This window comes from Alexandromys fortis, unplaced genomic scaffold (genome assembly GCF_014885135.2).
Source record: "Alexandromys fortis isolate MF-2015 unplaced genomic scaffold, M_Fortis_MF-2015_v1.1 scaffold_23, whole genome shotgun sequence".
Lineage (NCBI taxonomy): Eukaryota > Metazoa > Chordata > Mammalia > Rodentia > Cricetidae > Alexandromys > Alexandromys fortis.
This window is the reverse complement of record NW_026067907.1, coordinates 11,867,447-11,894,036: the sequence shown is the minus strand read 5'-3', so window position 1 is coordinate 11,894,036 and position 26,590 is coordinate 11,867,447. Positions and strand designations below refer to the sequence as shown.

The window sequence follows — 26,590 nt, the reverse complement described above, 5'->3', positions numbered from 1 at the left end:
TAGGGATGACCTTGAGCAACAGGTAGCCAGTGGTGCCTGGAAGACGCTTGGGAACTGGAGCCACCCTACACTGGGGTTCTTTAGGACAGACCACATACAACAGATCTCAGCGCTGGGGTTCTGTAGGACAGACCACATACAACAGATCTCAGCACCCAACACCCATCTCACCTATTTTTTTTTTCAGTAGGGTGGTGGTACCACAGGCTCAAGGCCACTCTTCACAGCACCTCATCAAATGGAAGATACCCGGATGTCTGGTGTTCAGACTAGGCCATCAGCATGTGACTGGCTTTCTGCCAGCATCTTACACCGAGTGTGCTAATCCAGGGTGGGGAGGAACTAATGGCTTCCCACACAGGGACGGTCAGCCTGGCAGCGCTGCAGGGGTGACCCACAGCCTGTCCTTCACTAAGTGTGTGCAGCAGTGCTGGACAGGGCTGAGCCAGAGATGCGAGGCAGAGCTCAGCAAGGCCGTGTCTTATTTATAAGGTCATCTCTCTTCAAGTCCACATAAGTTTTGTGAGTTTATCTGATGAAATATTAAACCAGCTCACCTTTTTCTTGGCAGTTTTCTTTTGTTTTTAACAGAGAATGATGAAATACTGCGGGGTCTGGGATCCCCTTGTTACAGCGATCAGAAAAACACGATTTAGATCAAGAAGAGTCTCACTCCAAACACTTCAGAACCTGACTTGTACGCTTGGACCTCCCCGCTGCCTTGAGACCCACTGACTCACAGAGACAGCTGTCAATTAAAATCCCCTCAGATCTAAAGAGCCCTGAGGAGTCACCACGCCTGCCACGTTAGAAAATCACGCCACACGTAAGAAAAGCAAAGAGCCACCACGGCTTATCTCTACCCGGCCCCTGGAGACAGATGCCAGAGAGAAGCTCACACACAGAAGGGGAAATGCGCCCACAGCAAATGTTTGCCGCACAGAACAAACACAAAAAGAGAATCCCCTGACTGCACGCGGAAAGAGAGCTGGTGACAGGCACCCTCAGGGTGGATTGTTTTCCCATGTAGAGGACACTGAGCAGATGGTTCTGGGAGCCCAGGAAAGAGGGAGCAGCATGTGACTTCTGATACAAAGTGGCCCTGTGGGATAGCGCAGTAATTGTTGAGTTTAAAATGCGTTCTGTTGGTTCCCCCAAAGGTCTGGCCAGACCCATCCACCAGTGCAGATCTGTAGGCTTGCCCATGGCTTAACCCAGCAGTAAAAAGCACACAAAGAATCAGGAAATAAAATCACCTTGTAACACCAGAAAATTATTGTGGCTCCCAGAGCTGAAGATCTTTCTGGTTTGCATCTTATGAGATGCTGGCAATAAAACGTGTCCGCTGAATGGGGCCATTTCATTGGCTCTGCCCCTCGGATGTCTCCCGCGGCCTCATGTAGTCATCCTCCGTATGAGGAGCCCAGCACAGCCATGCTGTGCATGAACGCTGCCCTCAGGTGTGTCTCATATTAAAAGTTATTCCTGTGTCCTCACCGTTGGTCATTTTCACGGTGTTAGACAAGATTTGGTGATGTTCTCCCACTGTTCCTCTCATTTCCCTAGTACAGTTATTCTAACGTAGTGCGCAAAATACCACAATGGCGGCACAGGGTAGGAAAAGTTAAGATCAGATATAATCCACTCCCGTTAGGGACTGTGGACCCCAGACCCTGAATTTCCTATAATCAACTTGTCATACTTGCTACTGCTCTGAGCACGAGACCCTGAGGCAGGGGAGTGGGTTCTGGTGGCTGCAGCTGAAAGATCCCGAGAGATGGGGCATGGCTAGAGCCCTATATAAGCTTCCCCTGAACACAATGAAGTGGGCATTCTTGTTTCAAAGATGACCTGTGTCTTTGTCTCTGTGTGTCTCTGTGTGTTTAAATCTCCAGGCCTATTTCTGGGCTTGCAAACGAACCATCTTATAGTGCAGGTGCCGCACTATGGGCATAGTACATAGAACACGTAGTAGTATAGATGTTACAGGTGGACGGTACACACTCCTGAGTCAGGGAAACCATGAGGCAGTCCACCTGTCCCAACCATAGGCCTGCTTGTTGAAAGCTGGCCCAAGTTACACCGGCAACAGGTACCTAGCTCTTTGAGGAAGCATGAAGGAAGGTGGCTAGCTCATGCTGGGAGCTGCTGCAGGCACGAGAAGCCTTTTCCTCCCGTTATAATACCTGTGAGCAGACCAGCCAAAGACACAGTGGCAGGAAGACATTCAAGAGGACGAACAGCAGAAGTGACAGCCTTGAGAGCCCCCCAGGCACCTGTCCCTCCAGCACCATCACTATTCAAGTGGCAGGAGAGCAGGACGAAGAGAGGGAGGTCGAGGCAGCAAGGCTGGCTCACGTTCTCCACAAGGCCTGAAGGATGGAGGCATGCCTGGCCTGTCTCACTTGTTGCAGCCGAGCTTTACAGTAAATTGCAAGGTCATTTGTGCAGCTGCCAGCGAGGGAGTATTTTGTACTTGAGCGAAGAGAAAGGGAGGCGGGTGCACTGTGATTTAAAATACGCATCGCCTTCTAGGTGCGAGTGTACCAGCCTCATGAAAGCCAATGCCCCTCCAAGCTGCCCACTCCCCATGAACGTCACGCTTGCCCATTGCTCTTCCAGCAGAGGGGGTGGAGGCGTGACTGAGACGCAAACAATTTGCTTTTTATTCCAAAGGGCCTAATTACCACTCTTGTGTCTTAGTCACGGGCATCCGGACACCCCAGGAGTGGCCCGTGCCTTCCTTGTCTCAACTATAACCAGAGCCTGGGATGCAGTTAGAGACAAGCAGTGCCCTCCAGAGGAAAGAAAGAGACTTCTAGAATTCCCCTTGGCAAATCGCTAACTGAAGACCAGAATGGATGTTCTTGCATAGGAAATGAATACTTCTTTTAATCTGTGCTTGAGCAGGCGATGAAGGGCTCCTCCCGGCTGTCCGTGTGAGTGGGAAGCAATTCTCCTTGGCATTTGGGGTCCCTGACCCATTCCTGTATATAAAGGAGCTACTGACAGCTATGAACCGGACAAAGGTTCTAACATATTGCCTGCTTACTTGGACCCTCATCTCAAATCTGTTCATGTTGTCTTTTACTTCTTATGTTTCTGTAAGAAAACGTCACCTTGCTTCCCTGATTATGAAAAAGCTCTATTTCTAATTGAGAAAGAAATGGGGAATACAGAAAAACATGAAGTAAATAAAAATAGCTTTCCAGTGTAGACACTCACTGAGAATCACCGACCTGGACCTTTCCAGAATCGGTGCTGCAACAATCGTTATGTTAATTAAAATGCAGAGCTTGCCCAGCCCTCGCCTTGCAGCCTGCCCTTTGTGTTTGGGATGTGTTAGGCATCTTTTCCCTTTCAAGAAACACAGCATGTGTGTTAAAGTCCAAGTGCATTACTGTCCACTGGGGGCCTCTGGACCGCATCACGATTGCACACTGAAGCAGCCAGGGCAGCCCTGCTTTGGAGGAAGTCCTTCAAGGGTTCAGAAGCTAACAGCAAGTTCTCTGTTCTGCCACCTGGTAGGGTGGGAAGGAGAGAGAGAGAGAGAGAGAGAGAGAGAGAGAGAGAGAGAGAGAGAGAGAGAGAGAGAAGCCCAAGCAGAGCTGTAGCTCTGCCTCAGAGCAGATCTTAAATATAGAGGCATCCCCATGAGACCACAGTGGACACCAGTGGACCACAGTGCAGCAGTGGGCATCTGGTGATTTCAGGTCCCTCTGAGCCACACTGCCTTACAAGGTAAACTCATTTGCCTGTCCCCAAAGTCCTAGAAGCAATCACCAATATGGTTCCCACATTATGCATGAAAAGCCTCGTATATTCCTTGGGTTAAAAAAACGCAAACATAATGGGACCCTGTAACTACATCAGAGATAGGGTTTACCCAGAGCCAAGACACTTCAGTAGAACAGGGCTGGTAGGAAGAGGAGGGACCCCATCATCAGGTCATCACCAAAGAGGCCATGCCTTGCTTTTCTGCTCTGGTTCTCGGTGTATGCCCCTAGGCCTCAAGCAAGTATGCAGCTCCCATCTGGAGATGATCATCCCTAAGCCTCACAGCAAGGACACAGCTCCCATTTGGAGATGATCATCCCTCCACGCTTGCAAGGCGAATGCTATGAAGATGCCTTGGTCTTGAAATGTCAAAGTCTCAACCTGCTGCTGGCCTTACAGAACTTTGCCTCACAGAAGCTTAATAACAAAGCTATTTTTAAGCGAGCGAGGTTGGGCGTGCACCTAACGGCAGAGACAAAGTTTATAAGAGTTAGCAGGAATTTATAAACCTCTCGACATGCTAAGTGTCTAAGCTGAGTCATTCATTTAGCTTTGACTTGTCCAAACACACGTCTGTGGTGGTGGCGATGCTTCCTCTTTTCCGTAATATGTTTCATGGTCCCATGCTATATTTAAACAGCTCTAAGTCTGGAGCAGTAAAGCAAAAAGCAGGTCAGGAATTCAGGAATACGAATCCAGAAAAGCCGTTAGGTCTGATGATCCCTGAACAGGCCCCTCGTGAACAACTTCCTTAACTTCTGTAGAAGCACACATGCTTCCTGGATGTGCCCAGGGCCCTGGAGTGCAGAGACCTGGGTGGCATGTGGCGTACTGCAATGCTAACATGTTCCATGTCTGAGTCAGGCACCCCAGTAAGGCCTGGCATGCGCTGTGTGTGGTAAGGACTGGAGGGACTGTTACCAGAACAGGATGCTCAGGTCAGGTGCATCAGGAGGAGACCCTATGCAGACACACACAAGATGGACTGGCAGCTTCCCACGGGCATCTTAGCAAGGTTCTAAATTTGAAGGCAGCTAAGTGTTCGGAGGACCTGGCTACTTCACAGCGCCTACTCACTGGGCCTGAGTGTCAGAGCCACAGTGAGGACAGAAAGCCTTATTCCATAGCAGCCAAGAATCCCAAAACCTGTTGCATTTCTCCTGTTTTCCTCTGTTGCTACCATACAGTGCCACACCGCTTCCCATGGAGCATGCTTTAGGAAAATGCATCCATCAGGTATGTCAGGCCCCTGCTCTAAGTGCTCATGTCCGAGGCCTCCTGTTCAGAGGGCTGGCACAGGGTCCCTCAACTTCTAGGAACATGTTCTTGACAGTTTCTGGTCCCCACAGAACACAGACAGCTGTGGTCTAATGGCAGAGAGACCTGCGTGTGCTCCAGATAACACACGCACCTCTCATGCACCCCAGAGGTCACTAGCGTTAAACCCTGCACAGCTAACTGTTATGAGCCATGATAACCCTGCTTGCTAGCATCTACTACTAAAGCGGTTGTCAGCCTACTGACCTGTTGCCTGGTAACTCAGCTCAGAGGACAGTGCACACTGAGAACCCATAAAAGTGCACAGTGAATCAACGCTGAACGCTCATCTTTCTATGGAGAGAATAGAGCTGGTCTCCTCCACACACTGCATATCAATCCCACCAGTACAATACTTGTGGTTGCAAGAAAAAACAGCCAATCTTTACAGTCATAAGTAGGAAAGACTATGTAAACAAAATACAAAACAGGTAAAAAAATTTTGATTAATTTAAATATTTACCTTTCCTTTACTACAAAGATGCAGCTCATAAGCGGAAGCAGAAACAGCTAGGTGGAACACGCAGCGCTTGCAGCAGCACTGATTTTCAGAGTGTGGAGAAACCGCGAAGACACCGCAGGATGGGCAGCCCTCTAGAAATGGGACCAGGGGTGTGAATAAGCAGTTCAGACGCTAGGAAACCAAAGGGCCAGGAAAAAATTGGAACTAAAAGCCCAATGTCATCTACAACCAGGGAATAGAAGCTTAGCCATTTCACATTCTAGCTCAGTCAGATGTTTAAAATGTCTAAAAATATCAAGTGTGTTCCACGATGTTAGAAATCTAACTTTCTAATATTTGACAATACCTAGCAATTGCGAGAACATACACCACACCACAATCCCACCCCCAAAGAGGGTAGGGTATGAACCCCAGAGTAGAGCAGGGAGGTTCAGGGGAGAGCGGAGGGAACAGGTACATCCAGGTTTCACTCCTGACATCAACTGCAAACCACCGCACAGCCATGATACGCAAGTGTGTATTGTCAACACCATGTTGTAAAACGGAAAATGGGCTCAATTCAAGTAGTAGCTGCCTTTGGGGCAGAGGGGATGTTTTCAGCCTTGCTTTGTGACTATCTGAAGCAGATGTACTGAGTGCTATTTTGGCTGGGCAGGAACTGGACTGGCACAGCTAGTTTCGATGCCAAACACCAAACCACGTTTCTCACTTTCTATAGCTAACTTTCCCCCCAAAAGATGAAGGGAAGGCACAGACATTAAGGTAAGCTGGCACTTAGGAGGGTAATTTAGCTTCTAAACACACACACACCAGCTAACTGGACACTTACAAGCCCGTCATTAGATACTGTGCCTATGGTCAACAGCTCTGTAATGTATTCTAACAGACAAGCAAGGCACAGTTACACTCAGTGGGCAGCCCCCCACCCCCGTTTCCACCGGGGGCTACTTTCCAGAGAGTAAACTCTGCACAAAGACCCAAAAGTATCTCTCCTGGAATCCCCACTAGGCAGACCCCTTGGCATGGCACCTGCTTTACATCAGACCTCAGTCCTGGGCTGAGCACCACGAATACCAGAGCAGGTAGAGACATCATTAGAACACTGCCCTGACACCGCCACATGCTAGAATGTCTGCCTTCATGGGCAGGAAGAAACGTGGCATGGGCTGATTTTGTCTGAAAGCCTTGCTTTTCAAGGGAGCCCTTAGGATTCTCTCCGGGATGAGCTGCAGAGCACATCGTAAGGGCAGTACAGAGCCAGGACATTTGACACACGCAAAGTCGAGTCACAAACTGCCTCAAACAGTGAGCTCTGTGCCTCCACCCCAAGAGCAGAACTTTCAGTGATGGGACAGGGAAGGGAAGACGTCTGTGCCCAGGCCCATGCTCCTTGGGCCTCTAGCCTGCGTCCTAGCCTCCACCCCTTTCCTATGCTTTTCCTGTTCTGTCTTTATCAACGCTCATACACTACAGTCTTTATTGCTTGTAACACCCGCTGAGTTTATTACACATGGCAGCAAGTTCACTGTGGGCAGCGACATTTACTGTTTCACATTAGATATATACCATTTCACATTCCTATCAGTGCCTGAGGAACACCACGGGGTCTAACACACAAACAGGTTCTAGCACCATGAGATGGGCCCTGGAGTGAACACACAAATCACCCTGTGTTAAAATAATATTCCAATATTATTTTAAGATGTGTTACCTTTGTTTGTGCTGTGAAACATTTGTTTAGTAATGCAAAGATGTGTTGTGTTCTTTCATGTTGCATTTGTTTAACTCTGTGAAGCTGTGTTGCTTTGCCTGTCTAAAACTTGATTGGTCTAATAAAGATGTGAACAGCCAATAGCAGCAGAAAGGCTAGGAGGAGCTGGCCGTCAGAGAGAATAAATAGAGGGGGAAATCAGGGAGAAGGACAGCAAAGGTCACCCAGCTACACAGCCAGCCACGGAGGAAGAGTGGAAGTAAGATTTACCGAAGAGAAAGACAAAAGTCTAGAGGCAAAAGGTAGACAGGATAATTTAAGTTAAGAAAAGCTGGCTAGAAACAGGGCAAGCCAAGGCTGGGCATTCATAAGTAATAATACACCTCCGTGTGTGTGTGTGTGTGTGTGTGTGTGTGTGTGTGCGCGTGTGCGTATGCGTGTGTGTGTGCGTGTGTGTGTGTGTGTGTGTGTGCTTATTTGGGAGCTAGATGGCAAACCCACCAAAGAAAAAAGAGGAAAAGAGAGAGAAAGAAAAAAAACACCACCAGCAACTCTGAGCACTGACTATGGAATAAAGTCTATAAGGTCACAATCATCTATGCAGTGATCATATCCATTGTCCTCTCCACAATACAGCTGAAGAACCAGAAGCCCAAGGCACTTTGTTCCTCCGTACATTGTTCTGATAACTAAAGAAGGCAGGAGGCCTGCTGCAGCCACCCCCACACTAGTGCTCTGAGCCCGAGCTCTGCACAGCTCAACAGTGTGCTAAAGGCCTGGAGAGCACAGAGTCCAAGTGGCCCTGCACTAGACCTACAAATGTCAATCCAGAGTGTGGTGGCAGTGTGTACTCCCTGAGGAAGAAGTCCCCACAAGGGCCATGGGCTAGGAGACTGACTTGGGCTCCTCACATTGCAGAGGGCTATGTGGTTCTGGCCTCCTACTTTCAGCTTCTAGCCAGGGAAGACTTGGTGGACACGGCCACCATCAGCCCCAAACATCTAGCCACTGATTGAAGAATGAGCCTGAATCCCAGCCCAACCAGCACAGCTGCTTGGCCACATCACTGCTTTTAGTAAGTGTGTGACGGAAATCGTAACTGTTGGGTACTTAGCCCAGCACGTGTCTGAACATCGGGTGAAGGCTTGGCCCCACGTTGCTATAACAACAGTACAGCTTACTCACAGGGCACCCATCAAAACCCCCTCAGCCTTGGGGAGCTATCTCCATCCTGGGCAGCTTGGCCTCTGCTGAGTGCCCAGCAGACTCAGATCTCTTTGCCTGACCCGTCTGTCCACCATACTGAAGGGTATGAGGTCTGCAAGGGGATCCCCTACTTCTGTTTCACCCTTCACTCACAGGACTGAAACAGCCGACCAGACCCCCATCAGGCAAGTGCCGGCTGCCTGTCAAGGGCACAGCCCCCTTCTCTTGGCAGCAGACATCCAGAGTAGGAAACTGGTGGTTTGAATAGTCTCCTTCCCAAACCAGCTTCTGGCACATGGCCTGGAGCTGTCTTCCCCAACAGCCAGCAGGAGTCTCCCTGGAACATGCAGACCGCACATATCACAGGCAGCTGCCACCCTTTCAAGTTCATCACCAAGCACAGGAATTTCCACTGTGAGTGTCCCATCCCAGTATCCATGAACGCACGCGCTAGCTGACTGCTCCCCATCATGCGGCCCTAGGCACTCGTTAGATTCTATCCACTGACCTGGCCTTTCCTTTTGAAAAAGTCTCCGAGGACAGTCAGCCCTATGGATGCAGAGGTCTCCTGGGGCCAGCAGGGTCTCTGGCCTCTGGTGGGGAAAATGAAAGCATCGTGCCCAGCCAGTGCATCTGCCTCAGAGCGCAGACGAACTCTGGCTCGCTGAGCTGCAGGTCGCTCCTGAGCCATGCTGGACACACACACACTGGACACGCTCTGGACACACAGAAACTCTGCAATAGCTGCCAGCATGTGCCACTGGCATGCAGAGGAACCAGCCCCCACAGGGCAGAGCCGAGCCCCTGAGGCCGTTGCCGGGGGCCCAGGAGTATTTCCCTCCTTTGAAAACACGCAGCTCTATGGTGACAAGCTAAAGGAGGAACGCTGCTCGGCTCTGTGTCGAGGGACCTGCAGGAGAAGCTGAGCTGGGGCTGCCTGCCAGAGCATCGGAGTCACGCCTGGCAGAGACGGTGGCAAAGGCCACAGTTCCATGAGGTTGCAAGCATACGTGCATGCCGCTTTCATACAGCATACACACATGCACTCATGTACGTATAGACGGTGTTCCTGCCTTAGCTCAGCTCTGCGGGAGGAAACTGCAGAGCAGAGAGCCCTTGTTGTCGTGGCAGAAACTGCCCTGCTCCTGGTGAGACACCGGGAAACAGCATCAGTATTTCACTACCTTCCCAAAGCCATCAGGGCCAGCTGCCCAGCATACAGTGGGTCTACTCTGCCTCTTTCCCAGAGAAACATATGGGTCAGCCTTCTTTAACTGCTGCTGGATTCCTGGGAGCAGTGGTTGCTCCCCACCCATTGGAGGCAAAAGTGCAAGACCAAGACCAACAGCTCTTGCTCCTCCAGGCCCCCCCTTGCTGACTTTGCAGCCATGTCTTTTCCCTGTGTCTTCAAAAGGCTGCCCCTCTGTATATCTGCATCCTAACCCCTGCTGATTAGAATACCAGTTTAAACAAAATCAGGGCATCCCCAATGACAATTCTTTCTTAATCTCCCAAAGCAATTATGTTCTGAGGTCCTAGAGTTAGGACCTCACTACAAATTAGCGGCCCAAATCAGCTCTCTGCAACAGCAGAAGCCCCAATGAGGAGCCCCACACAGCATTCGCTTGGAGAACAAAAGGGGATAAGCCACCCAGAGCTGGCTCTGGCTCTTCCTGGCTCAGGTTTTTCACACCCCAAGGGCACCAAGCTTGCAAGCTCTGGGGGACACAGTATGAGTGACTTGCCAGCTCTGGAAGCTGTGACCCTCCTTCCCTACAGCTGTTGTCTTATGGAAAAGAGCCGACTAGTTCCATGGAGGGTGGATTGTACAGCTCACACTGAGGGTAAAGACGGGACAAGGTGCAGAGCAGACACCCAGGGGCCGTACACCCTCCAATCCCACGCCCTGAGCCAAATCTTACCCTTGGTCTACAACCCACATTTTTCATATCTGCCAACACACATTCCATCACCTTCCCCTCTACCTATTTACCTACAAATGAGGAGCCACTCAATGCGTACATATCTGTGCATTTGAAAACACGTAGGTAGCTGGCCAGGCCAGGGACAGCGGCTGCTAACAGTTCAAGAAAAGCCATAACAAACAGCCACTCGGACTCCTGACACCTACAGAGCAGAACACAGCTCCATTAGAACTCATAGACACTTGTTAAAAATGGTTTGGCTTCTCCAGTAGAACAGAGGGCAAGGATGAATAGCGTCTAAACAGTGCTAGAAAAGATAAAGATTAGATATGACTTCCTTCCTGTCCAGTCTAAAGGGCATATCACTGATTCCTGACATTTATATAAAAACCTTCAGAGGATCCCATCAATGTCTCCCGTGCTTGACCAGCAATTACATCGAGTCCATGTTAATTATTTTAAGTGTGACTTTGCATCTGTGATCTCCAGATAGGGGCCAGTCTGGTGTCTGACTGGCACAGCCACAGCCCAGGGCCACCTGCTACTGTGCTTGAAAGTTCATGCTGGACAGATGTCAGTTAGCACCTTGGGAGTGCTGGACAGACAGACAGACACTTTAAGACCTCAGTAGCAGATATGAAAACTGGGGACATGTCTATGTGTGAAGAAGTAATTTAGAACACACTGGAAGGGAGACCTTAGTTCTTAAAGAGGAAGAAAGGACACTCTTGAGCACTGCCCAGGGAAAGCGCAGAAAGATGGTTGCTTCAAAGGGCGCACTAGTTGAAGATATATTGAGGAACTACTGAATATTTAATGAATTCAGCCTTGTGGTGCTGACTAAGGTCATCCACCAGGACAATTCTTGCCAGCAAACATCGCTTACTCAAACACTTTTTTAAAGATAGGAAGACTTAGTCCAACAGGGTTCAAACCCAGTTCTACTTTCTTCATGTACACCAGTATCTTGTACAATTACCCCCATTCCAGATGGTGTCGTTTGCTGTTAATCTCTTAGGGAAAAAAAAAGCCCAAACCAAGAGGATACATACTCATTTCCCTATGGCTTTCCCTTCTTTGGAAACGGGGTCTCATTCTACAGCCCAGTCTGCTTGTGGTTTCACAATTCTGCCCCAGCCTCGAGCGGTATGGCTGCAAGTCTATATCCTATGCAAATTCAAGATGTCCACTCTGGGTAATGTGGCACACCCTCTTACCTGGGCTCGAGACTTTTGCCCTCTGCCCCATGGTGAGTAGGACATGAGCAGAGGGGTTCTCATGCCTAACTCTGTGCCCTGCTCGTTTGCTGTGAACTCCAATATTTGTTCTGTAGCTCAGTCATTCAAAAAGCAAGAGCAAGGTCCTGCCTCCCTGTGCGTAGTACCAAAAACAAACTCCTCTTTTCTCAGCTCATTTCTAGGCAGTGCCCTCATTTACCCAGGGCACGGGGCCACATGTCCTGTGTGTGATAGGACCTCTCCTTGTTCACCATTGCAGTCCTGGACTCTGCCAACACCTATTGAGTGGACAAGAATCCCTGGGACAAACTCTGGTGACATCCAGAATCACACTCAACTGTCCATTTTGAATCAAACCTTCTTAAAAATAAAATTTGCATTGTAACTTCAGAGAATTAGTATCCATTAAGACCCAGTGATGTGCCCTCTAAAACAGGCACAGTGTTTGGACGTTTGTGCCACATGCTAAACACCAATGTCACATCTTCAGAAGAAGGAAAGACATCTCTTTGTTGGTCTAGCTCTGCACTGTTCCATGGTAGTTACAGCAGAACCCAAAGCTGTAAAAGCAAGACCACCACTCAGATGAGCTCAGGGCAGGACCACACACAGAGGGGCGAAATGCAGCCTCTGGGGACAGGCTAGGTGCCCGCCTTCGCAGAATGCGTGGGTTCTGTCATAAACCTTAAGTGATTGGGCTGCATTGTGACAATGAAACCTAACATGTGGTGGGTGGCTCAGCAACCACGGCTTCTCTGAAACGGAGACAATGTACCGTGCTGTGGAGGTCATGGTGAGAATGGGTCCCATGCACTCTCAAGGGTGAGCAATGGGAAATGAGGAGAGAGACAGCCAGACACCTGCCTACCCAACCAAGAACAATGAGGAACCAAAACCTTTAAAGACTCTGATGCTTTGGCCGGAACTCTGTCCATGGTCCTCTCCCATGTGGCCACGTGTGCTCAGTACCTCACCCCGGAGCCCCAGCATGCAGGAACTGGCTCAGCGTTCACACAGTACCTGTGGCTATGGGTAACCGCTACTCCGTGTCAGTGACTCACCGGGAGCCATTCTCACATGCAGGACTCCACCTTACCTGTGTCTGTGTCTGTCACATATTATGCTTTAGACGAGTCTCGAATAAAGGAAACCATCCATTTTTTAAATTGTGTGTAAATTTTTTTGGCTTTATGATGACTCAGGAATAGCAGGCCAACAGAGCAGACATGATCACCATTGAAGAGTCTGTTACAGGGACAGTCCATGAAGAAGGGATGTAGGCACGGGTTCTCTCTTGTCAGTTAGTGCAGGGAGCTCCTCAGAAAGTTACTCTCTAAGGCCTGCCTAGCCTAGAGGACAGCTCCCCACCACAGGCAAGCTCTAATCTCAGAGCACTGGCAACAGGAACCAGAATGGCTGAGAGCGCAGGTCCATTCCTAGCCTCGGGTGCTAGCTGAGCTCTGCTAGACAGTATGTTTAACACTGTCTGAAACAGTGCCCCGACCTGAGGTCCAGCCTCTGTTGTCTTGGCTACAGGACCCTGAGCAGAGAAGGAACGGCAGCATCTCAGAGACCTGGTCTCTTCACCTAGACTCCAGGTTACTCTAGAATCCAGAGCAGAGGGGAAAGGCTTGTGATTCCTGCAGTCCCTTCAGTCCCTAAATTTTATAAGCTCCTCCTGCCCCCTGCAGCATAAAAACCATCTACATGCTTCCCTGCCAAAGATCGCAAGCTCAGAGCCACCAGATTCTAATGAATGTCTCTCTCCAAGGTTGTGGTGCCTGATCTGATATATTCTGTCTTTCTAGTGGTTCTCTGCAGCCCCTGGATGAAGCCAGATGATCCCCAGGGCTGGTTCCCTGAAGAAGGTTTTTCCCACTTTTATGGCTTCTTCCCGTGTTTGCGATTCAGGTGGGCACAAAGCATCATTCATGTACACTGTACTGAGTGAAAGGCCCTTGCCTCCACGGCCTTTTACAGTGTCCCCTTGCGGAGGCCTGTGGGGATGTCCTCTGGGGCCGGGTGTGGAAATAGATGGGCGTGTCTGCCTTCTATCCTAGGGCTGCTTTGCCTGTTCTTCAGTGGGCCTTTGTTCTTTTGTCTACTCCTTAGGGAGCTACAAGCACCAGATGCAATCTGCACCCTCTGCAATCTGCACCCCTCTGCGATCTGCACCCCTTCTATGATCTGCACCCCTCTGCGATCTGCACTCTCTCCGATCTGCACACCTTCTATGCTCTGCACCCTCTGCGATCTGCATCCCTCTATGATCTGCACCCTCTGCGATCTGCATCCCTCTATGATCTGCACCCTCTGCGATCTGCATCCCTCTATGATCTGCACCCCTCTGCGATCTGCACCCCCCTGCGATCTGCACATCTGCACCCCTCTGCGATCTGCACCCCTCTGTGATCTGCACCCTCTGCAATCTGCACCCCCCTGCGATCTGCATCCCCCTGTGATCTGCATCCCCCTGCGATCTGCACATCTGCACCCCTCTGCGATCTGCACCCCTCTGTGATCTGCACCCTCTGCGATCTGCACCCCTGTATGATCTGCGCCCTCTGAGATCTGCACCCCTTCTATAATCTGCACCCCTCTGCGATCTGCACCCCTCTATGATCTGCACCCCTCTGAGATCTGCACCCCTCTATTCCTTTAGGCACCTAAGGTGGGCACCAGTATAGGCCAAGAGCCAGCTTCATCTTCTCCCCTCTCCTCAGCAGACACATGCTATTCTTCCGACTCTCTATGGAGTGTGTTTAACCTTTTCTAAGTCTCTGGCTGGAAGATGAGGTATCCAATAGGAAGCAGCGACAGAACCACAAGGCACATTCCACCCGAGAGGATGCAGCAGCCTGCAGGCTGGGGTAGGCGAGGAGCCGTTGTTCAAGGGCGCGTCCTGTCCGGTGAGGAACAGGCTATCGACTCTACTACAGTCCAGTTTTCTTAACCCCGGAAGCAGATGAAGACGGCTTTCCTTCGCCTCATACATCAGCGGTATTATTTTAAGAATGTTTTAAAGTGAGACAAGCATTTATTTTTTTATTTTATTTTCACGTGAAAAGATCTATAGATGTAAGGATATCACCCACAGGCCTGCAGAGAACCAAGCTTGTACCCATTTAGTGCTCTGTGCCAAACCATAGAATCGGAGTCCTTCTCACCCCACCGAGAAATGTCAGACACAATGTGGGAAAGACAGCTTTTCATCCAAAGAGATTAAGGCTCAAAACTGGCATCCTGTGGCTGTGGCTGCAGCTATGGTTATGATTTAAAAGTCTCTTTTTACTTTCTTTTTTCTTAATTGAATTTTTAAAAACAGGGCCTCAGCTTCAAACTCGCTGTGCAGCTAAGGATAACTTTTAATTCTGATCCTCCTGCCTTCATCTCCCCAGTGGTAGGGTTACGGCTGTGAGCCACCAAATGGGACAATACTTTCCTTTTTTTTTTTAAGAGATGTAGACGACAGATTCAAAAGTAATTTTTCAGGTTGGGGATATAGCCCAGCCAGTACCCTAGTGCTAAATGAAGCAGGCATGGAGGCATACACCTGTAACCCTAGCACTTGGGAGAAAAAGGCAAGAGAACCTGGAGTTTAAGGACATCCTCAGCTGCACAGAGCAGTTTGAGGACAGCCTGGGTATATGAGTCCCTGTCTCGGAAAAATGGATCAATAGAAAATAATTTCTCTAACTGTTGGAGCCACCCAACAGGTCCAGGCTGGGTGTGATCTGATAGGGAAGGAACATAAATGTGCTTGGCTATTTATCTTGAGAATGGGCAGATGGATGCTATGAAGTAAGAAGTTCACTGAGTGGGCAGTGTCTGTGGGGTCATGGAGTTCTGGGGGTGGGGACAACGATGACGGCTGAGCAATGGCGTAAAGCACCCGAAGACGCCAAGCGGTCAGAGAAAGAGCTGAAGGAACATTTTATGTTAGGCATACTTTACCATATGAACAACAATTTTTCTCTTTAAAAGAAAAATAAGAGTCCATACGACAAACAGCTAAAGCCTACTTAGATGACTGTCTTCGCTTGAAAGTCTACGTTTGTTAAGTCTGAACAAGGACCACCTATCGTCTTCGCCTTCTCTTCCTTCTACCTCTACAGAAACTGAGCCCCTTCTCTTCCTTCTACCTCTACAGAAACTGAGTACGGCCCCTTGCTCTCACCTGAGAGACTGAACATGGGACATCTGACCTACTCAAGCTCCAACTCAAGAGCAAAAACAATTAGGAACGGATGCAGCTGTCAGCAGTGCTGCCCCGAGCTTTACATCCAGCTACAACTTCCTCCCACCTGGGCAGCACCCACGCTCTCCCACCTGGGCATCTTTCTCCTTGATAAGATGGAATTTCATTCTGCCACGGAGTGACTTTCCCTCCTCCTTGCCCTCTCTGGCGAGCTCTGTTCCCTGGTGACTCCCAAAGGTGAGGTCCACTCCCAGTGCCACCCTGTCCATCCCCATCACCAGGTGCCTCCTACCTTCCTGAGAAACAGTTTCTGCAGTTTCCCGTGCGACAGCCTGATCATCTCTCCCTGCCCAGGGCTGCTCTGGCTGCACAGACGCGAGAGCCATTCTGCCCACCGAGCAGCCGCCTCTTCTTTTATCGCCTCCCTCGGTGCTGTGCCAGCGCGTCACCCGGCATTAGGGCAACCCAGGCCATCTCCTTCCCTCCTCCTCCCCTCAGCCGCCTTCGGCAGCCACCAAGGCCATCAGAGGAGTCCACCTCCTAGGCATCAGCTGGGTGACTGCAGACAAAACCCTGCTCTGTCAAGTCCAGGAGGATGGGAAACAGCAATCAGCCCCAAGGCAGCACTCTTCTGTGTGCTAAGTGCAGGCTCCCTGCTCTGCTCAGAATCCACACAGGGCTACTACATCTGGCCAACGCTCTGAAGAATACCTGCAATGTGCAAAACTGTCAGAGATCTGGAGTGGCAGCCCTGTGACCTGTGACCCTCCCCAACCTGACAGCCTCCCTGGGCAGCATGTAAAAAGGCCCCCCCTTTTCCCTTGTCTTGGTCCTTTTACACAGGTGTAAATAAAAATAATGGCACAAGGCTGCTCCTTGTGTGACATGTGAGCCACAGAGTCGCGCACACAGACATCTGCAGCCTCGTTGCTCTAGGACAGGTTTTGGAAGCAGAGGAAATGCCTGTTTTAGAAGTGTCTACATTACTCCTAGCAGCTGAAAGGGCCATGGGACATTCAGATAACGAGTTGAAGCTAATATCTTATGTTCCTCACAGCTGTCTTTGCTTCTGTCTTTGGTTATATATTTATTTGTGAGTGCATATAACAAGGTCTTATTGTAGCTCAAGCTGGTCTTGAACTCACTATCCTTCTGCCTCAGCCTGGGATTATAGGTGCTCGCAATCACAGTTAGCCCTTTCCTTACAATAGCTTTATTTTTTCTTCTCTCCCTCCCCGCCTCTGTCTATCTGTCTGTCTGTCTGTCTCTCCTTCTCTTCTCCTCCCACCTCCTCCTCACTCTCCTCCTTTGTATCAATATTAGGACATCAAGGCTAGGGCCTTGGTTAGGCAAGCACCTACCACTGAGCCACACCCAGACATCTTTTCACTTCAGGAACAAGGTCTTGATAAGTTGTCCAGACTGGGTTTGCCTCAAAGCCCTCCTGCGTCAGCCTCCCAGGAAGATGGATGCTAGACCTGGGCCACTGGCCTTTCTGCGCTCATCTCTTCTCTGCTCATCTCTTTCTGTACTCTAGATAGTTCTGACAGCTCAATCCTGCCTTCTCCTCGATGAAAGCACTGGACAATCGAGAGCAAGCCCTCGCCATTCCTGGTTTCCAGAATGGATCAGCATCCCTCCCCAGAAGCCCTGGGGAAGGCCTGTGCACTGTCTGAAGATCAGAGTGTGGAGCTAAGTCACTAGTTAGCCAGAGGGGCAGTGGTGGTGCACACCTTAATCACAGCACTTGGGAGGCAGAGGCAGACTGATCTCTGTGAGTTCAAGGCCACTCTGAGCTACACTAGAGTGATCCAGCCTCAGAGAAAAACAGAGCCAGGCTGTGGTGGCTCACACCTTTAATCCCAACAGTAGGGAGGTGGAGACAGGAAGAGAAGGTGGGAGGAAACAGGAGCTCAATGACTTATAGAGACAGGAAATCCCTTTTGGTCTGAAAATATCGTAGAGGTAAGACTTAGTGGCTAGCCTCTCTGCTTCTCTGATCTTTCGGCTTTCACCCCCTAATATCTGACTCTGAGTTTTTATTATTAAGATCAGTTAGAATTTGCACTACAAACTCTATTGCTAAATGATGGCACAGCTCCACAGTAAACATGGCCTGCATCCCAGCCCTGCCTGTCTCTACACACAGTGGCCATTCAGCTATTGATGGCACCACGAAGGAAATGGAGAAGCTTCAACACTGCCCTATGAGGGTAGCCTCTAGTGTTGCAGGGGATGAAATAAGATGTTTCCCTGAACACTTGGACTCTTGGGGCCTTCATGAACAAGTTTGTTTTAATTATTTCAATGCACAACGACCAAACTTGATTGAAACGTGTTAGTATTTTCTGGTGGATTTTGACTGGGGTGAGGAAGAGCAAGGGACCCCTGGAATCATTTCAAGTGCATGTAAATAAAAAGGCAGAGTTCATTTTCACTCACCAGCTCCCCCTGTTTAAGCACTTGGGAAAATTCTTATCTTCTGTAGGGAACTGGTTCCAGCCTGACCCAAATCATTGTCATTCAGGAATGGCTGCTGGGAGACAAAGGTACTTATTGGGGAGCAAGCATTTCTCTCAGCTTCTCTTGCACACAGAATAGAGTTGGGGAACAAGCATTTCTCTCAGCCTCTCTTGCACACAGAATAGAGTTAGGCCTTTGAGTTGTTTAGATTCCTACTTCCTAGGGTGCATGGTCTATTGCCCCAAAGAAGGGATCCTGCTGGGGAAAGGACGTCTAATACAACGGAAGATGAATCCATCCAGACTCTGCTGGCCTTCTGCAGACAGGCTGAGCTGCTCCGCTGCACTCAGGACTGTGAAGCCAGTGCAGGAGCCAACACAGCAAAGCTCGCAGATGATTGAGTCTGAGAAGCTGCAGCCTGTTGGCCTGGGAAACCAGAACTAGCCCCCTTGCTGGAGGTCCCATCCCATTTGATGGCCACATAGCTGAGCGTGGCATCGGTATAAAAGAGAACTCGATGGAGGGCTGGGCAGCGGGTCTGAATAACCCTGACCTAAAATCATTGCATTTTATAATTGTAGTTTGAGCTATCCAAAATGCAATTCCATTCAAACTTCCACAAGAATTAAAAGGCAATTACCCAGGACTTGGGGCCTTTGAAAGTACATTAGCCAGCAGACCAGGGCTTTGATCTCTGGGGACATGGTGATCATGTCAGGTTGGAGTGCAGCAACAGAAACCTTTCATTTTTAATAGACTGTAATTGCAGATGCAAGTAAGCTGTAGACCGGATGTTGTCATGGTGACCATGACAAGCACTACCTTCACTGAATGCCATGGGAGATCGTCATAACAACCTTGGCTTACTCATCTCCAACTGCGTGTTTAAAGAAATGATTTTGAGAGGCAGGTTCTCTCTTGGTCACGCTTTAAGGAAATGCTACCATTGCCACAGGGCCACCACTCCAGCAACGGAACCCAGAGGTCACACAGTCACATCCAAAGAATCAGCATCCAGGCCTGGGACAGCACTGCTTCCTGTCTCCTTCCGGCCACCATGAGCTCAGCCTTGAGCATCGTGTCTTCCTCCACAGCACCCAGCACTGTCTACTTAAGATGGACCCGCTCAGAACAGGACACTGAGGACCTGGTGTCAAAGGCACCCTGTGCCATGTCCTCCCCTTTACAAGCAGGGATGGATGAGAAGCATGTCATCTCTGTGCAGCATGCAGCTGCCCCAGTGTCAGGACTAGGACACGGGAGCTCAGGGCAGGAGTGTTTCCAGGTGGACCCCTCTCTCTGGGGAGCTGCTGAGTTGAGCCCTGGGTGGTGGGTTCCTGTGCAGTAACCTGCTGACAAAAGGACAGGAAGTCTGTCTAATAGGCTAAGACCTGCTGCCGTCCTCATAGGACCGCACAGCCTGGCTCATCTGGTCTAAGGCCCCCAACGGGAGCCTTTGAGAGCCACAAGCCGATAGCACAGAGAAGAAACTGAGGGTCCGAGAAGCCACCTACAAAGAGAAAGCAGGGTTCTCTTTCCCAGTTTTCTTTCTTTGGCCCCACCCATTCCCATATCCCATCGTATTTTACTTCAAATGCAGTCTTATAGCCACTATTGTTGGGCACGTTAGCAGCTAGTCCAGGGACTCCAAATGTATATGTGTCCATCTGAGCATGCCCACCCCCATGGGAGAAGGAGGAGAACATACAATGGTCTCAGCCCTAATACACTGTGTGGTCTCCATACATGATGCAGGCACAGCTATGTGGTCACATGAGTGCAGGCATGTTGTGAAGTGGCTACCTTCACAGAAGAACTCGTCTAGAATCACTGGGGACCACCTCCAGAAGGCATGGAGGTGAGGTCCCCCCATCCCCCACCACTCCAGCCTCTGAGGACGCTCTGAGAAAGTTCTGGTGGGAGCAGAGTAGCAACTGTGAGATGCCAGGCTGGCATTTAGAGCTGAGAATCTAAAGAACCTCCCACTCACTCCTCAGGCCTGAGGCTGGCCTGGCACTTGGGTGCAGGACTCGGAGCCCTGGAAGCTCTTCGTGTTTGTCATGGAGGAAGGGAAGCTCTAGGCACACCCAGAAAGCTAGTCTCTTTATGTCCTGAAGCCATCACTGCACCCCTACTTCTGACCCTGTCCAGGGTCACCAGGGCTGTACACATGGTGCAGAAATTCATTCCAAGGTAAATTATGGGTCCCAGCATAGCCTTTTCTGGGGTGGCTGAGGAGGGAGGAACCATCATATCCGTGTCGCACAATGGACGTTTGTTCTCTTAACAGACCAGACGCATCCTCTGGTGTCACGGGGCAGAGGCCGCCTCAGATGGTGACATTAACTGAGCTCCAGAATGGCCTATCTGCTCAAATCAGACACAACCAGGACGACAGATGAGCACTGACCATCACTCCAGGGCTGTGCTGTGATCGTCAATATTTAGGATAACGCAGCCTCTGCTAACTCAAAAATATATACAAAAATTACTATAGCTGTGGCACAAACTTCCTTGGAAATTATAAAAAATATGAAAATATTTTTCCTGTGACCTTAGAATTTAGTGGGGAACTTTGGGACTCTTTGGGGATTTCCTTCCTTCCTTCCTTCCTTCCTTCCTTCCTTCCTTCCTTCCTTCCTTCCTTCCTTCTCTTTTGGGGAGGTTGTTTTTCTCCAGGCATCTCTTTCAAATTCTGAATGTTATCTATTGGAAGTGAGGTAGAGATATTATGATACATTTTAGGTCAGTCATTTTTCTTGAAGTCAATGCTTGGTTTATCAACACCTACCCAAAGGAAACTGAAGATGACTAACTTGCTCAGGGTCCCCTGACTCTGGGTACACATCAGAGCAGGTGAGTGCCCACGTGTGGCATTCGGTCTGTGGAGACGTCTAACGATTAGAGACAGCCATCCAGCTACACTGGACAGACACAACAGAGCCACACTGTGTCCACGCTCTCGTCCATGGCGAGTTACCTGTGGTAAAGCTGCCCCCTTAGATCTCTACTGTCCCCTGAGTGTCAGTGCCCACCCGGTGCCCCTGCAGTGCTAACACACTGGTGGGATGGACAATGGGCTCCTCAGCTGGAGGTGCCCAGGCAAGGGGCTTTGTAGAAACAGGCAATTCTGCTGCAGGATCTTAGGTCTCAAATCCGCACTAAAACACAGACTTTCACATTTATTCCTCACACTTCAGCCCTTCTCAAATGTCACCTTCACACGACCAGCTTCATAAAAAGCAAAACACAGTCATGATACTGTTTCCTTCTTTTCAGATTCAAGACAGGGGCCAGGAGTAATAAAAGGAAAAGACAAAACAGCATGTCTCTAAAGACAGGGTCAGGTAGGGTTTGGGTAGAAAGATTAAAGACCTGTTAGAAGTAAGGCAGAGGAGCCCGGTTCTGAATTTTAATCTGAAAACTAGTTTTGCCACTCAGATGGGGCAGCCACCAGCCAGCAAGCCTCCAAGTCAGGAATGGTGAACATCTGCCTGGTGTTTATGGAGCGCACCCATGTTCGAAGCGATCAGCACACTGCAGCTCTCTGCATTTGCGACATCTCATTATTTCATCTGTGTATCAGAGTAGCTGGCAAGCACTAGTTCATTGCACAAACGACTAAAAACCATTTAGTACATGTCCAACACACGTACATGTCCAGATGCTGGGCAGGCAGCAGACAAGCCAGGGTCATCAAGCACCTGGTGTTCCTTTTATGGGAGCCAGCTTAGTAATTTGTATTCTTCTGACTCTTCACCCAACAGCTGCCGTTGTTTCTCCCTCTGTGACACTGCATCCTCAGCCTCTACTGCTGTGTGCCAGTGAGCAAGGGTGGCCATGCTCCGGTGAGCTCATTCCTGTCTGACAGGAAGCCTGGGAGAACTGCGTTTTCTCTGTCAGGATCTATAGACTCAGTGGATGAATGATCAGCCCTCTCCACAGAACAATGCTGTGTGTTCACGGCAAAGCCGTGGTAGGAAGACAGGAGGGGGAGGAAACAGCACGGCCCTCAGCAGGCACTCTCCACAGACAGAACACCCCTCCAAAGAATCTTTATCTCCTTTGTTTCTCTTCTCAAATGTCTTTCTATTATAGTCAAAGAAATAGATAGCAAAATCGCAACGGTGAGGTAATTCACTTCAACTTTTTGCAAGTCTTAGAAAACACACAAAGAACTTAATGCAACAACTGTCATTACATCAGCCACCTCAATAGCAGTACTAGAGAAGTGTCCCAATACTTCTTGTCTAAGTTCTGGAACACACACAGGCCACAGAAGCTAAATCTTTGCTATAGGTTAAGCCTGGAACATTGTAGAAACCTCCATCTTGTACTACAAGCCTTTGCAGTCTTACTAAAAAATAAAAATAGAGCAAGAGTTGGGATGAAGGAAAGAACACAGGAGGGCCAGCACAGCAAGGCCGGAACCAGTCCTTTCAAGTCATGTGCACCTGCTGGCCAGGTTGTCAGGGGGTCCCCACTCACCCCAGAACCTCCAAGTGCCTGACAGGCACCCTGCCTCAGAACTCCACCCTGAGCTGGATCCGCTTTTACCCTGAACATCAGGGACTCCTTGTGGCTATGATCAAACCATTTCTGGAAGCATGACCAGGCCCACTTGAGGGTTAATGGGAGCAGAGGGGACTTGCCCAGCTTCAGGTTCTTCTGAGCCCGGACCATCTGGAGGCAGTGTCCTGATGGAAATAGTGGAGCTCCTGGACAGTCTCCAACTCTAGCCACTGTCCTGTGGGTGACACCTCATAAGAAGCCATTGACCCCTTCAGAATGTCTCACTAGCAGTGACCCCCCCACACTCCAGCCATGGCCCCTAAATCTGCTCTTACCCTCTAACAAACACATCTGATTTTATTCTCTTGACCTACCTCCCCCGCTACTTGCCCCCCTCCCCAAGACTGGAACTTACTGAACAGCCCTGGTGGGCCTGATATTTGTTATATAGACCAGGACGGCCTCAAATATGCAGGAATTTACTCTCTCTTTATGCTCTAGGGTTACAAGTGCAGCGTGTATTATATAACTGGAGACCCACACTCATTTCTATAGCCAAGAACAAAGGACCTGCTAACACTGAGACCTCTTCTCACGGGTGTGGCGAGGCCAGGAGTGGATTGTGAGAACATTCACAATAATGAAGCCGATCCCGCAAGGAGCAGATCCTTGCACCGAGGTGCAGGCAGGCGTCAGTCAGGTTTTGCTAAGCACTACCAGCTGCAGCCTGGCTGCCTTTTCCTATGGAGTGGAAAAAAGAGATTCCCAGGCCTGATGCACAAATCCTCTGCCTGCTTCTGTAATACACATCGTCTCCTGAGTTCATTAAAGGATTTGAAGGATGTCCTTCAAAACAGAATTCTGTCATCCATGTTACCCTAGACAAAAACAATGGAGGCATTGAGATACAGCACAGCCAGGCGATTCTACCAACACAAGTATTTTTTGTTTGTTTCGAGACAGGGCTTCTCTGTAGCTTTGGAGCCTGTTCTGGAACTAGCTCTTGTAGACTAGGTTGGCCTTGAACTCATAGAGATCCTCCTGCCTCTGCGTCCTGAGTGCTGGGATTAAAGGCGTGAACCACCACCGCCCAGCTCCAACACAAGTCTCACACCAGACAAGGAGTCCAGTGTGGTGAGAGAATCCTATCAAGGACAGAGTCTCTTTCAGACCATCCTCAGAGCTAGACTGTCAGGAGAAGCCCTCGAAGGCTAGTGAAGAGCACCACACTGGAGGCAAGAGAGGGGGAGACAAGCAAGCCTGGGCCTTGTGTTGCAGTAAATGGGTGTCAGGGACCTCCTCTGTCCTCAGGGACCTCCTCTGTCCTCAGGGACCTCCTCTGTCCCCAGGGACCTCCTCTGCCCTCAGGGACCTCCTCTGTCCTCACCCTCCTCTCACTTTCTGTGCAGAGGGAAAACCTGCTGCCTGGTGTATGGGCTACTCAGACCCCTGACCCTTGAGCCCTGTGTATTTTTACTTTTCATTATAAACCTTCTTATTCTTTTCCTCTCTTTCGCGATTGTTAGTGTTGTTGTTGTTATTATTATCAGCACTATTTACTCTTTGCTTTAAGAAGGCTGCCAAACACTCCAGAAAGATTGGGAGAGTTTTTGTTCAACATCTACTACATTAATATAAGCTGCCATCACCCAGTCAGAACTCACCTGGCTGGGTTCTAGCACCTTCCTCCCACGTGGTAAGGACTACATGTGGCATGGGAGACAGACATCAAGAATTAACATAAAGACATACCAGAAACTTTCTTTTTTTTATATAAAGATTTATTTATTTATTATGTATACAACATTCTGCCTCCATGTATGCCCACACGTCAGAGGAGAGCGCCAGATCTCAGTACAGATGGTTGTGAGCCACCATGTGGTTGCTGGAAATTGAACTCAGGACCTCTGGAAGAGTAGCCAGTGCTCTTAACCTCTGAGCCACCTCTCCAGCCCCCAGAAACTTTCTTATTTGCAGAGTTATTAAAAGCAAACAGCCATTTGAAAAATGAGAAAGCCATCTCCACGTGAAGCTGGTCCTCTTAGGACTAGTTCCCAAAACGCTGCTGCTGGGACCATGACTTACCCAAAGACAGAGTTCAGGAGCTGGCAGGCACACAGATGTCTTAATGGAGTATCACACACAAAGTAAGGTTTTCCCGATGACCCACAGATTCTGAATAAAAGATCCTACAATAATGCACATTAGCGGGCGCTGTTCCTGCTTGGCATGCGAGGCAGACCCCGCCGTTCAGACTTCATTGCACAGCCTGCTGGGCTGGCATTTCCACTAGGGTGTCAGAAGTGTTCAGTTTATACTGTAGTCTCCCAGAAAGCACACCACAGTTGGCTTCATTATAGCCAGGCAGAGTGAAAGAACCAAAGAGATTGAGAAAGCCTCCACTGTACGTTGGTCATTTTTCCTATAGCCTAGCAGAGGGAAGGGACTGCGTGAATCGTCTTACCTCTGTGGACGACGAGGATAGCTGCGTCTCGGCCGAGGGGGTCGTGTCACCTTTGCCCTGGGGAAGCAGAGTGGAGAAGTATGGGTAAGCTTGTCTGTCCACAGCACGTGCCCACCCTCTGCCATCCTCGCCTGCCCGTGGGTACCCACCAAGACTGCCCGCTTCTTGTTTCTGAACATAAGCCTCCACATGGCCTCAGTGCCTCGCGGAGCTCTGCTGCTGGCAAGGGGCTTTCAGAGAGGACTCAGAGAGGGGAACTTGCAGCTTTTGTGCAACCTTCAAAACTCTGCCAGAGGAAGTGATGATGCTGCCATCCTGAGCCTCGAAACTCAACGGACAACAGCCACTACCTTAAGCTGTAGGTTGGCTGTCCTGCAGCAACTGGAACCCACAAGTCTAACTATAAAATGTAGCACCCATGTAGCAAAAACCCCAGTCACACTTAACCACCAATGCCTAAACCCAAGGTTCTGCTCAGCCAGGAGTCTGCTCAGCCAGGAGTCTCACCTTTCAAACCCATTTTGGCCACAGTGATTTAGAGAAAGTTTGGAGATTTACGTGACAATGTGCCCTTAGGGACTTGAGGACAGAGGTCATGTCTGTTCCCATCTCTGCACGTCTGGGAACACATTTTCCATGCCTGTAAAATGGCTCAGAGTGTAAAGAGACAACTGCCACCAAGACTCAAGACCTGAGGTCAGTCCTGGGGACCCACATAGGTGGAGAGAACTGACTTCCTTATTCCTTGAGTTCTCCTCTGGCCTCTACACATGTGCCATAGCATGTGCATGTACACATACACACACACAAACACACACAAATAAATATTCTCAACTTACATAATTGCTGCTGTCTTGGTGGCTTATATAATAGCCAACAGGAATGCTTAGTGGGAAAAAGCATGTGCTATGCAAGGCTGAGGACCCGAGTTCAAATCCCTACAACTACCTAAAAACAACTGGACATGTAGCACAAGTGTCTATAACATCAGCAATCCGACAGAGAGATGGAGGTAGAGACAGAAAGTCTACAAGCTCCTGGTCCAGCTAGCAGAGTTTGTCCACATGCTAGAAAACAGCAAACAAACCCACTCTCAAACAAAGTAGGTGAGTATCAACACCTAAGATTGTCCTCTGACTTCTATATCCACACCATGGTATACACAGCCTGCAGTCACATATACAACATACACACACACACACACACACACACACACACACAATAAACGTATCATGCACGTATCATAGATACCCACACGCTCATGTGCACACATGTGCACACACACAAACACACACGTGCACATGTGTACACGTGCG

General features: G+C 49.5%; 1 protein-coding gene across 2 annotated transcripts in view; it reads right to left on the bottom strand.

The window, feature by feature from the left end:
- Rps6ka2 (ribosomal protein S6 kinase A2) overlaps positions 1-26,590 on the bottom strand; it is a 264,079-nt gene that overhangs the window by 186,794 nt on the left and 50,695 nt on the right. For both annotated transcript variants that reach the window (XR_007590671.1, XM_050135881.1), the window contains exon 4: positions 25,275-25,331. Coding sequence is in view for 1 of the 2 variants with exons in the window: in XM_050135881.1 (XP_049991838.1) it covers positions 25,275-25,331 (57 nt within the window). In the remaining variant the exon portion in view is untranslated. The remainder of the gene's footprint in view (positions 1-25,274; positions 25,332-26,590) is intronic.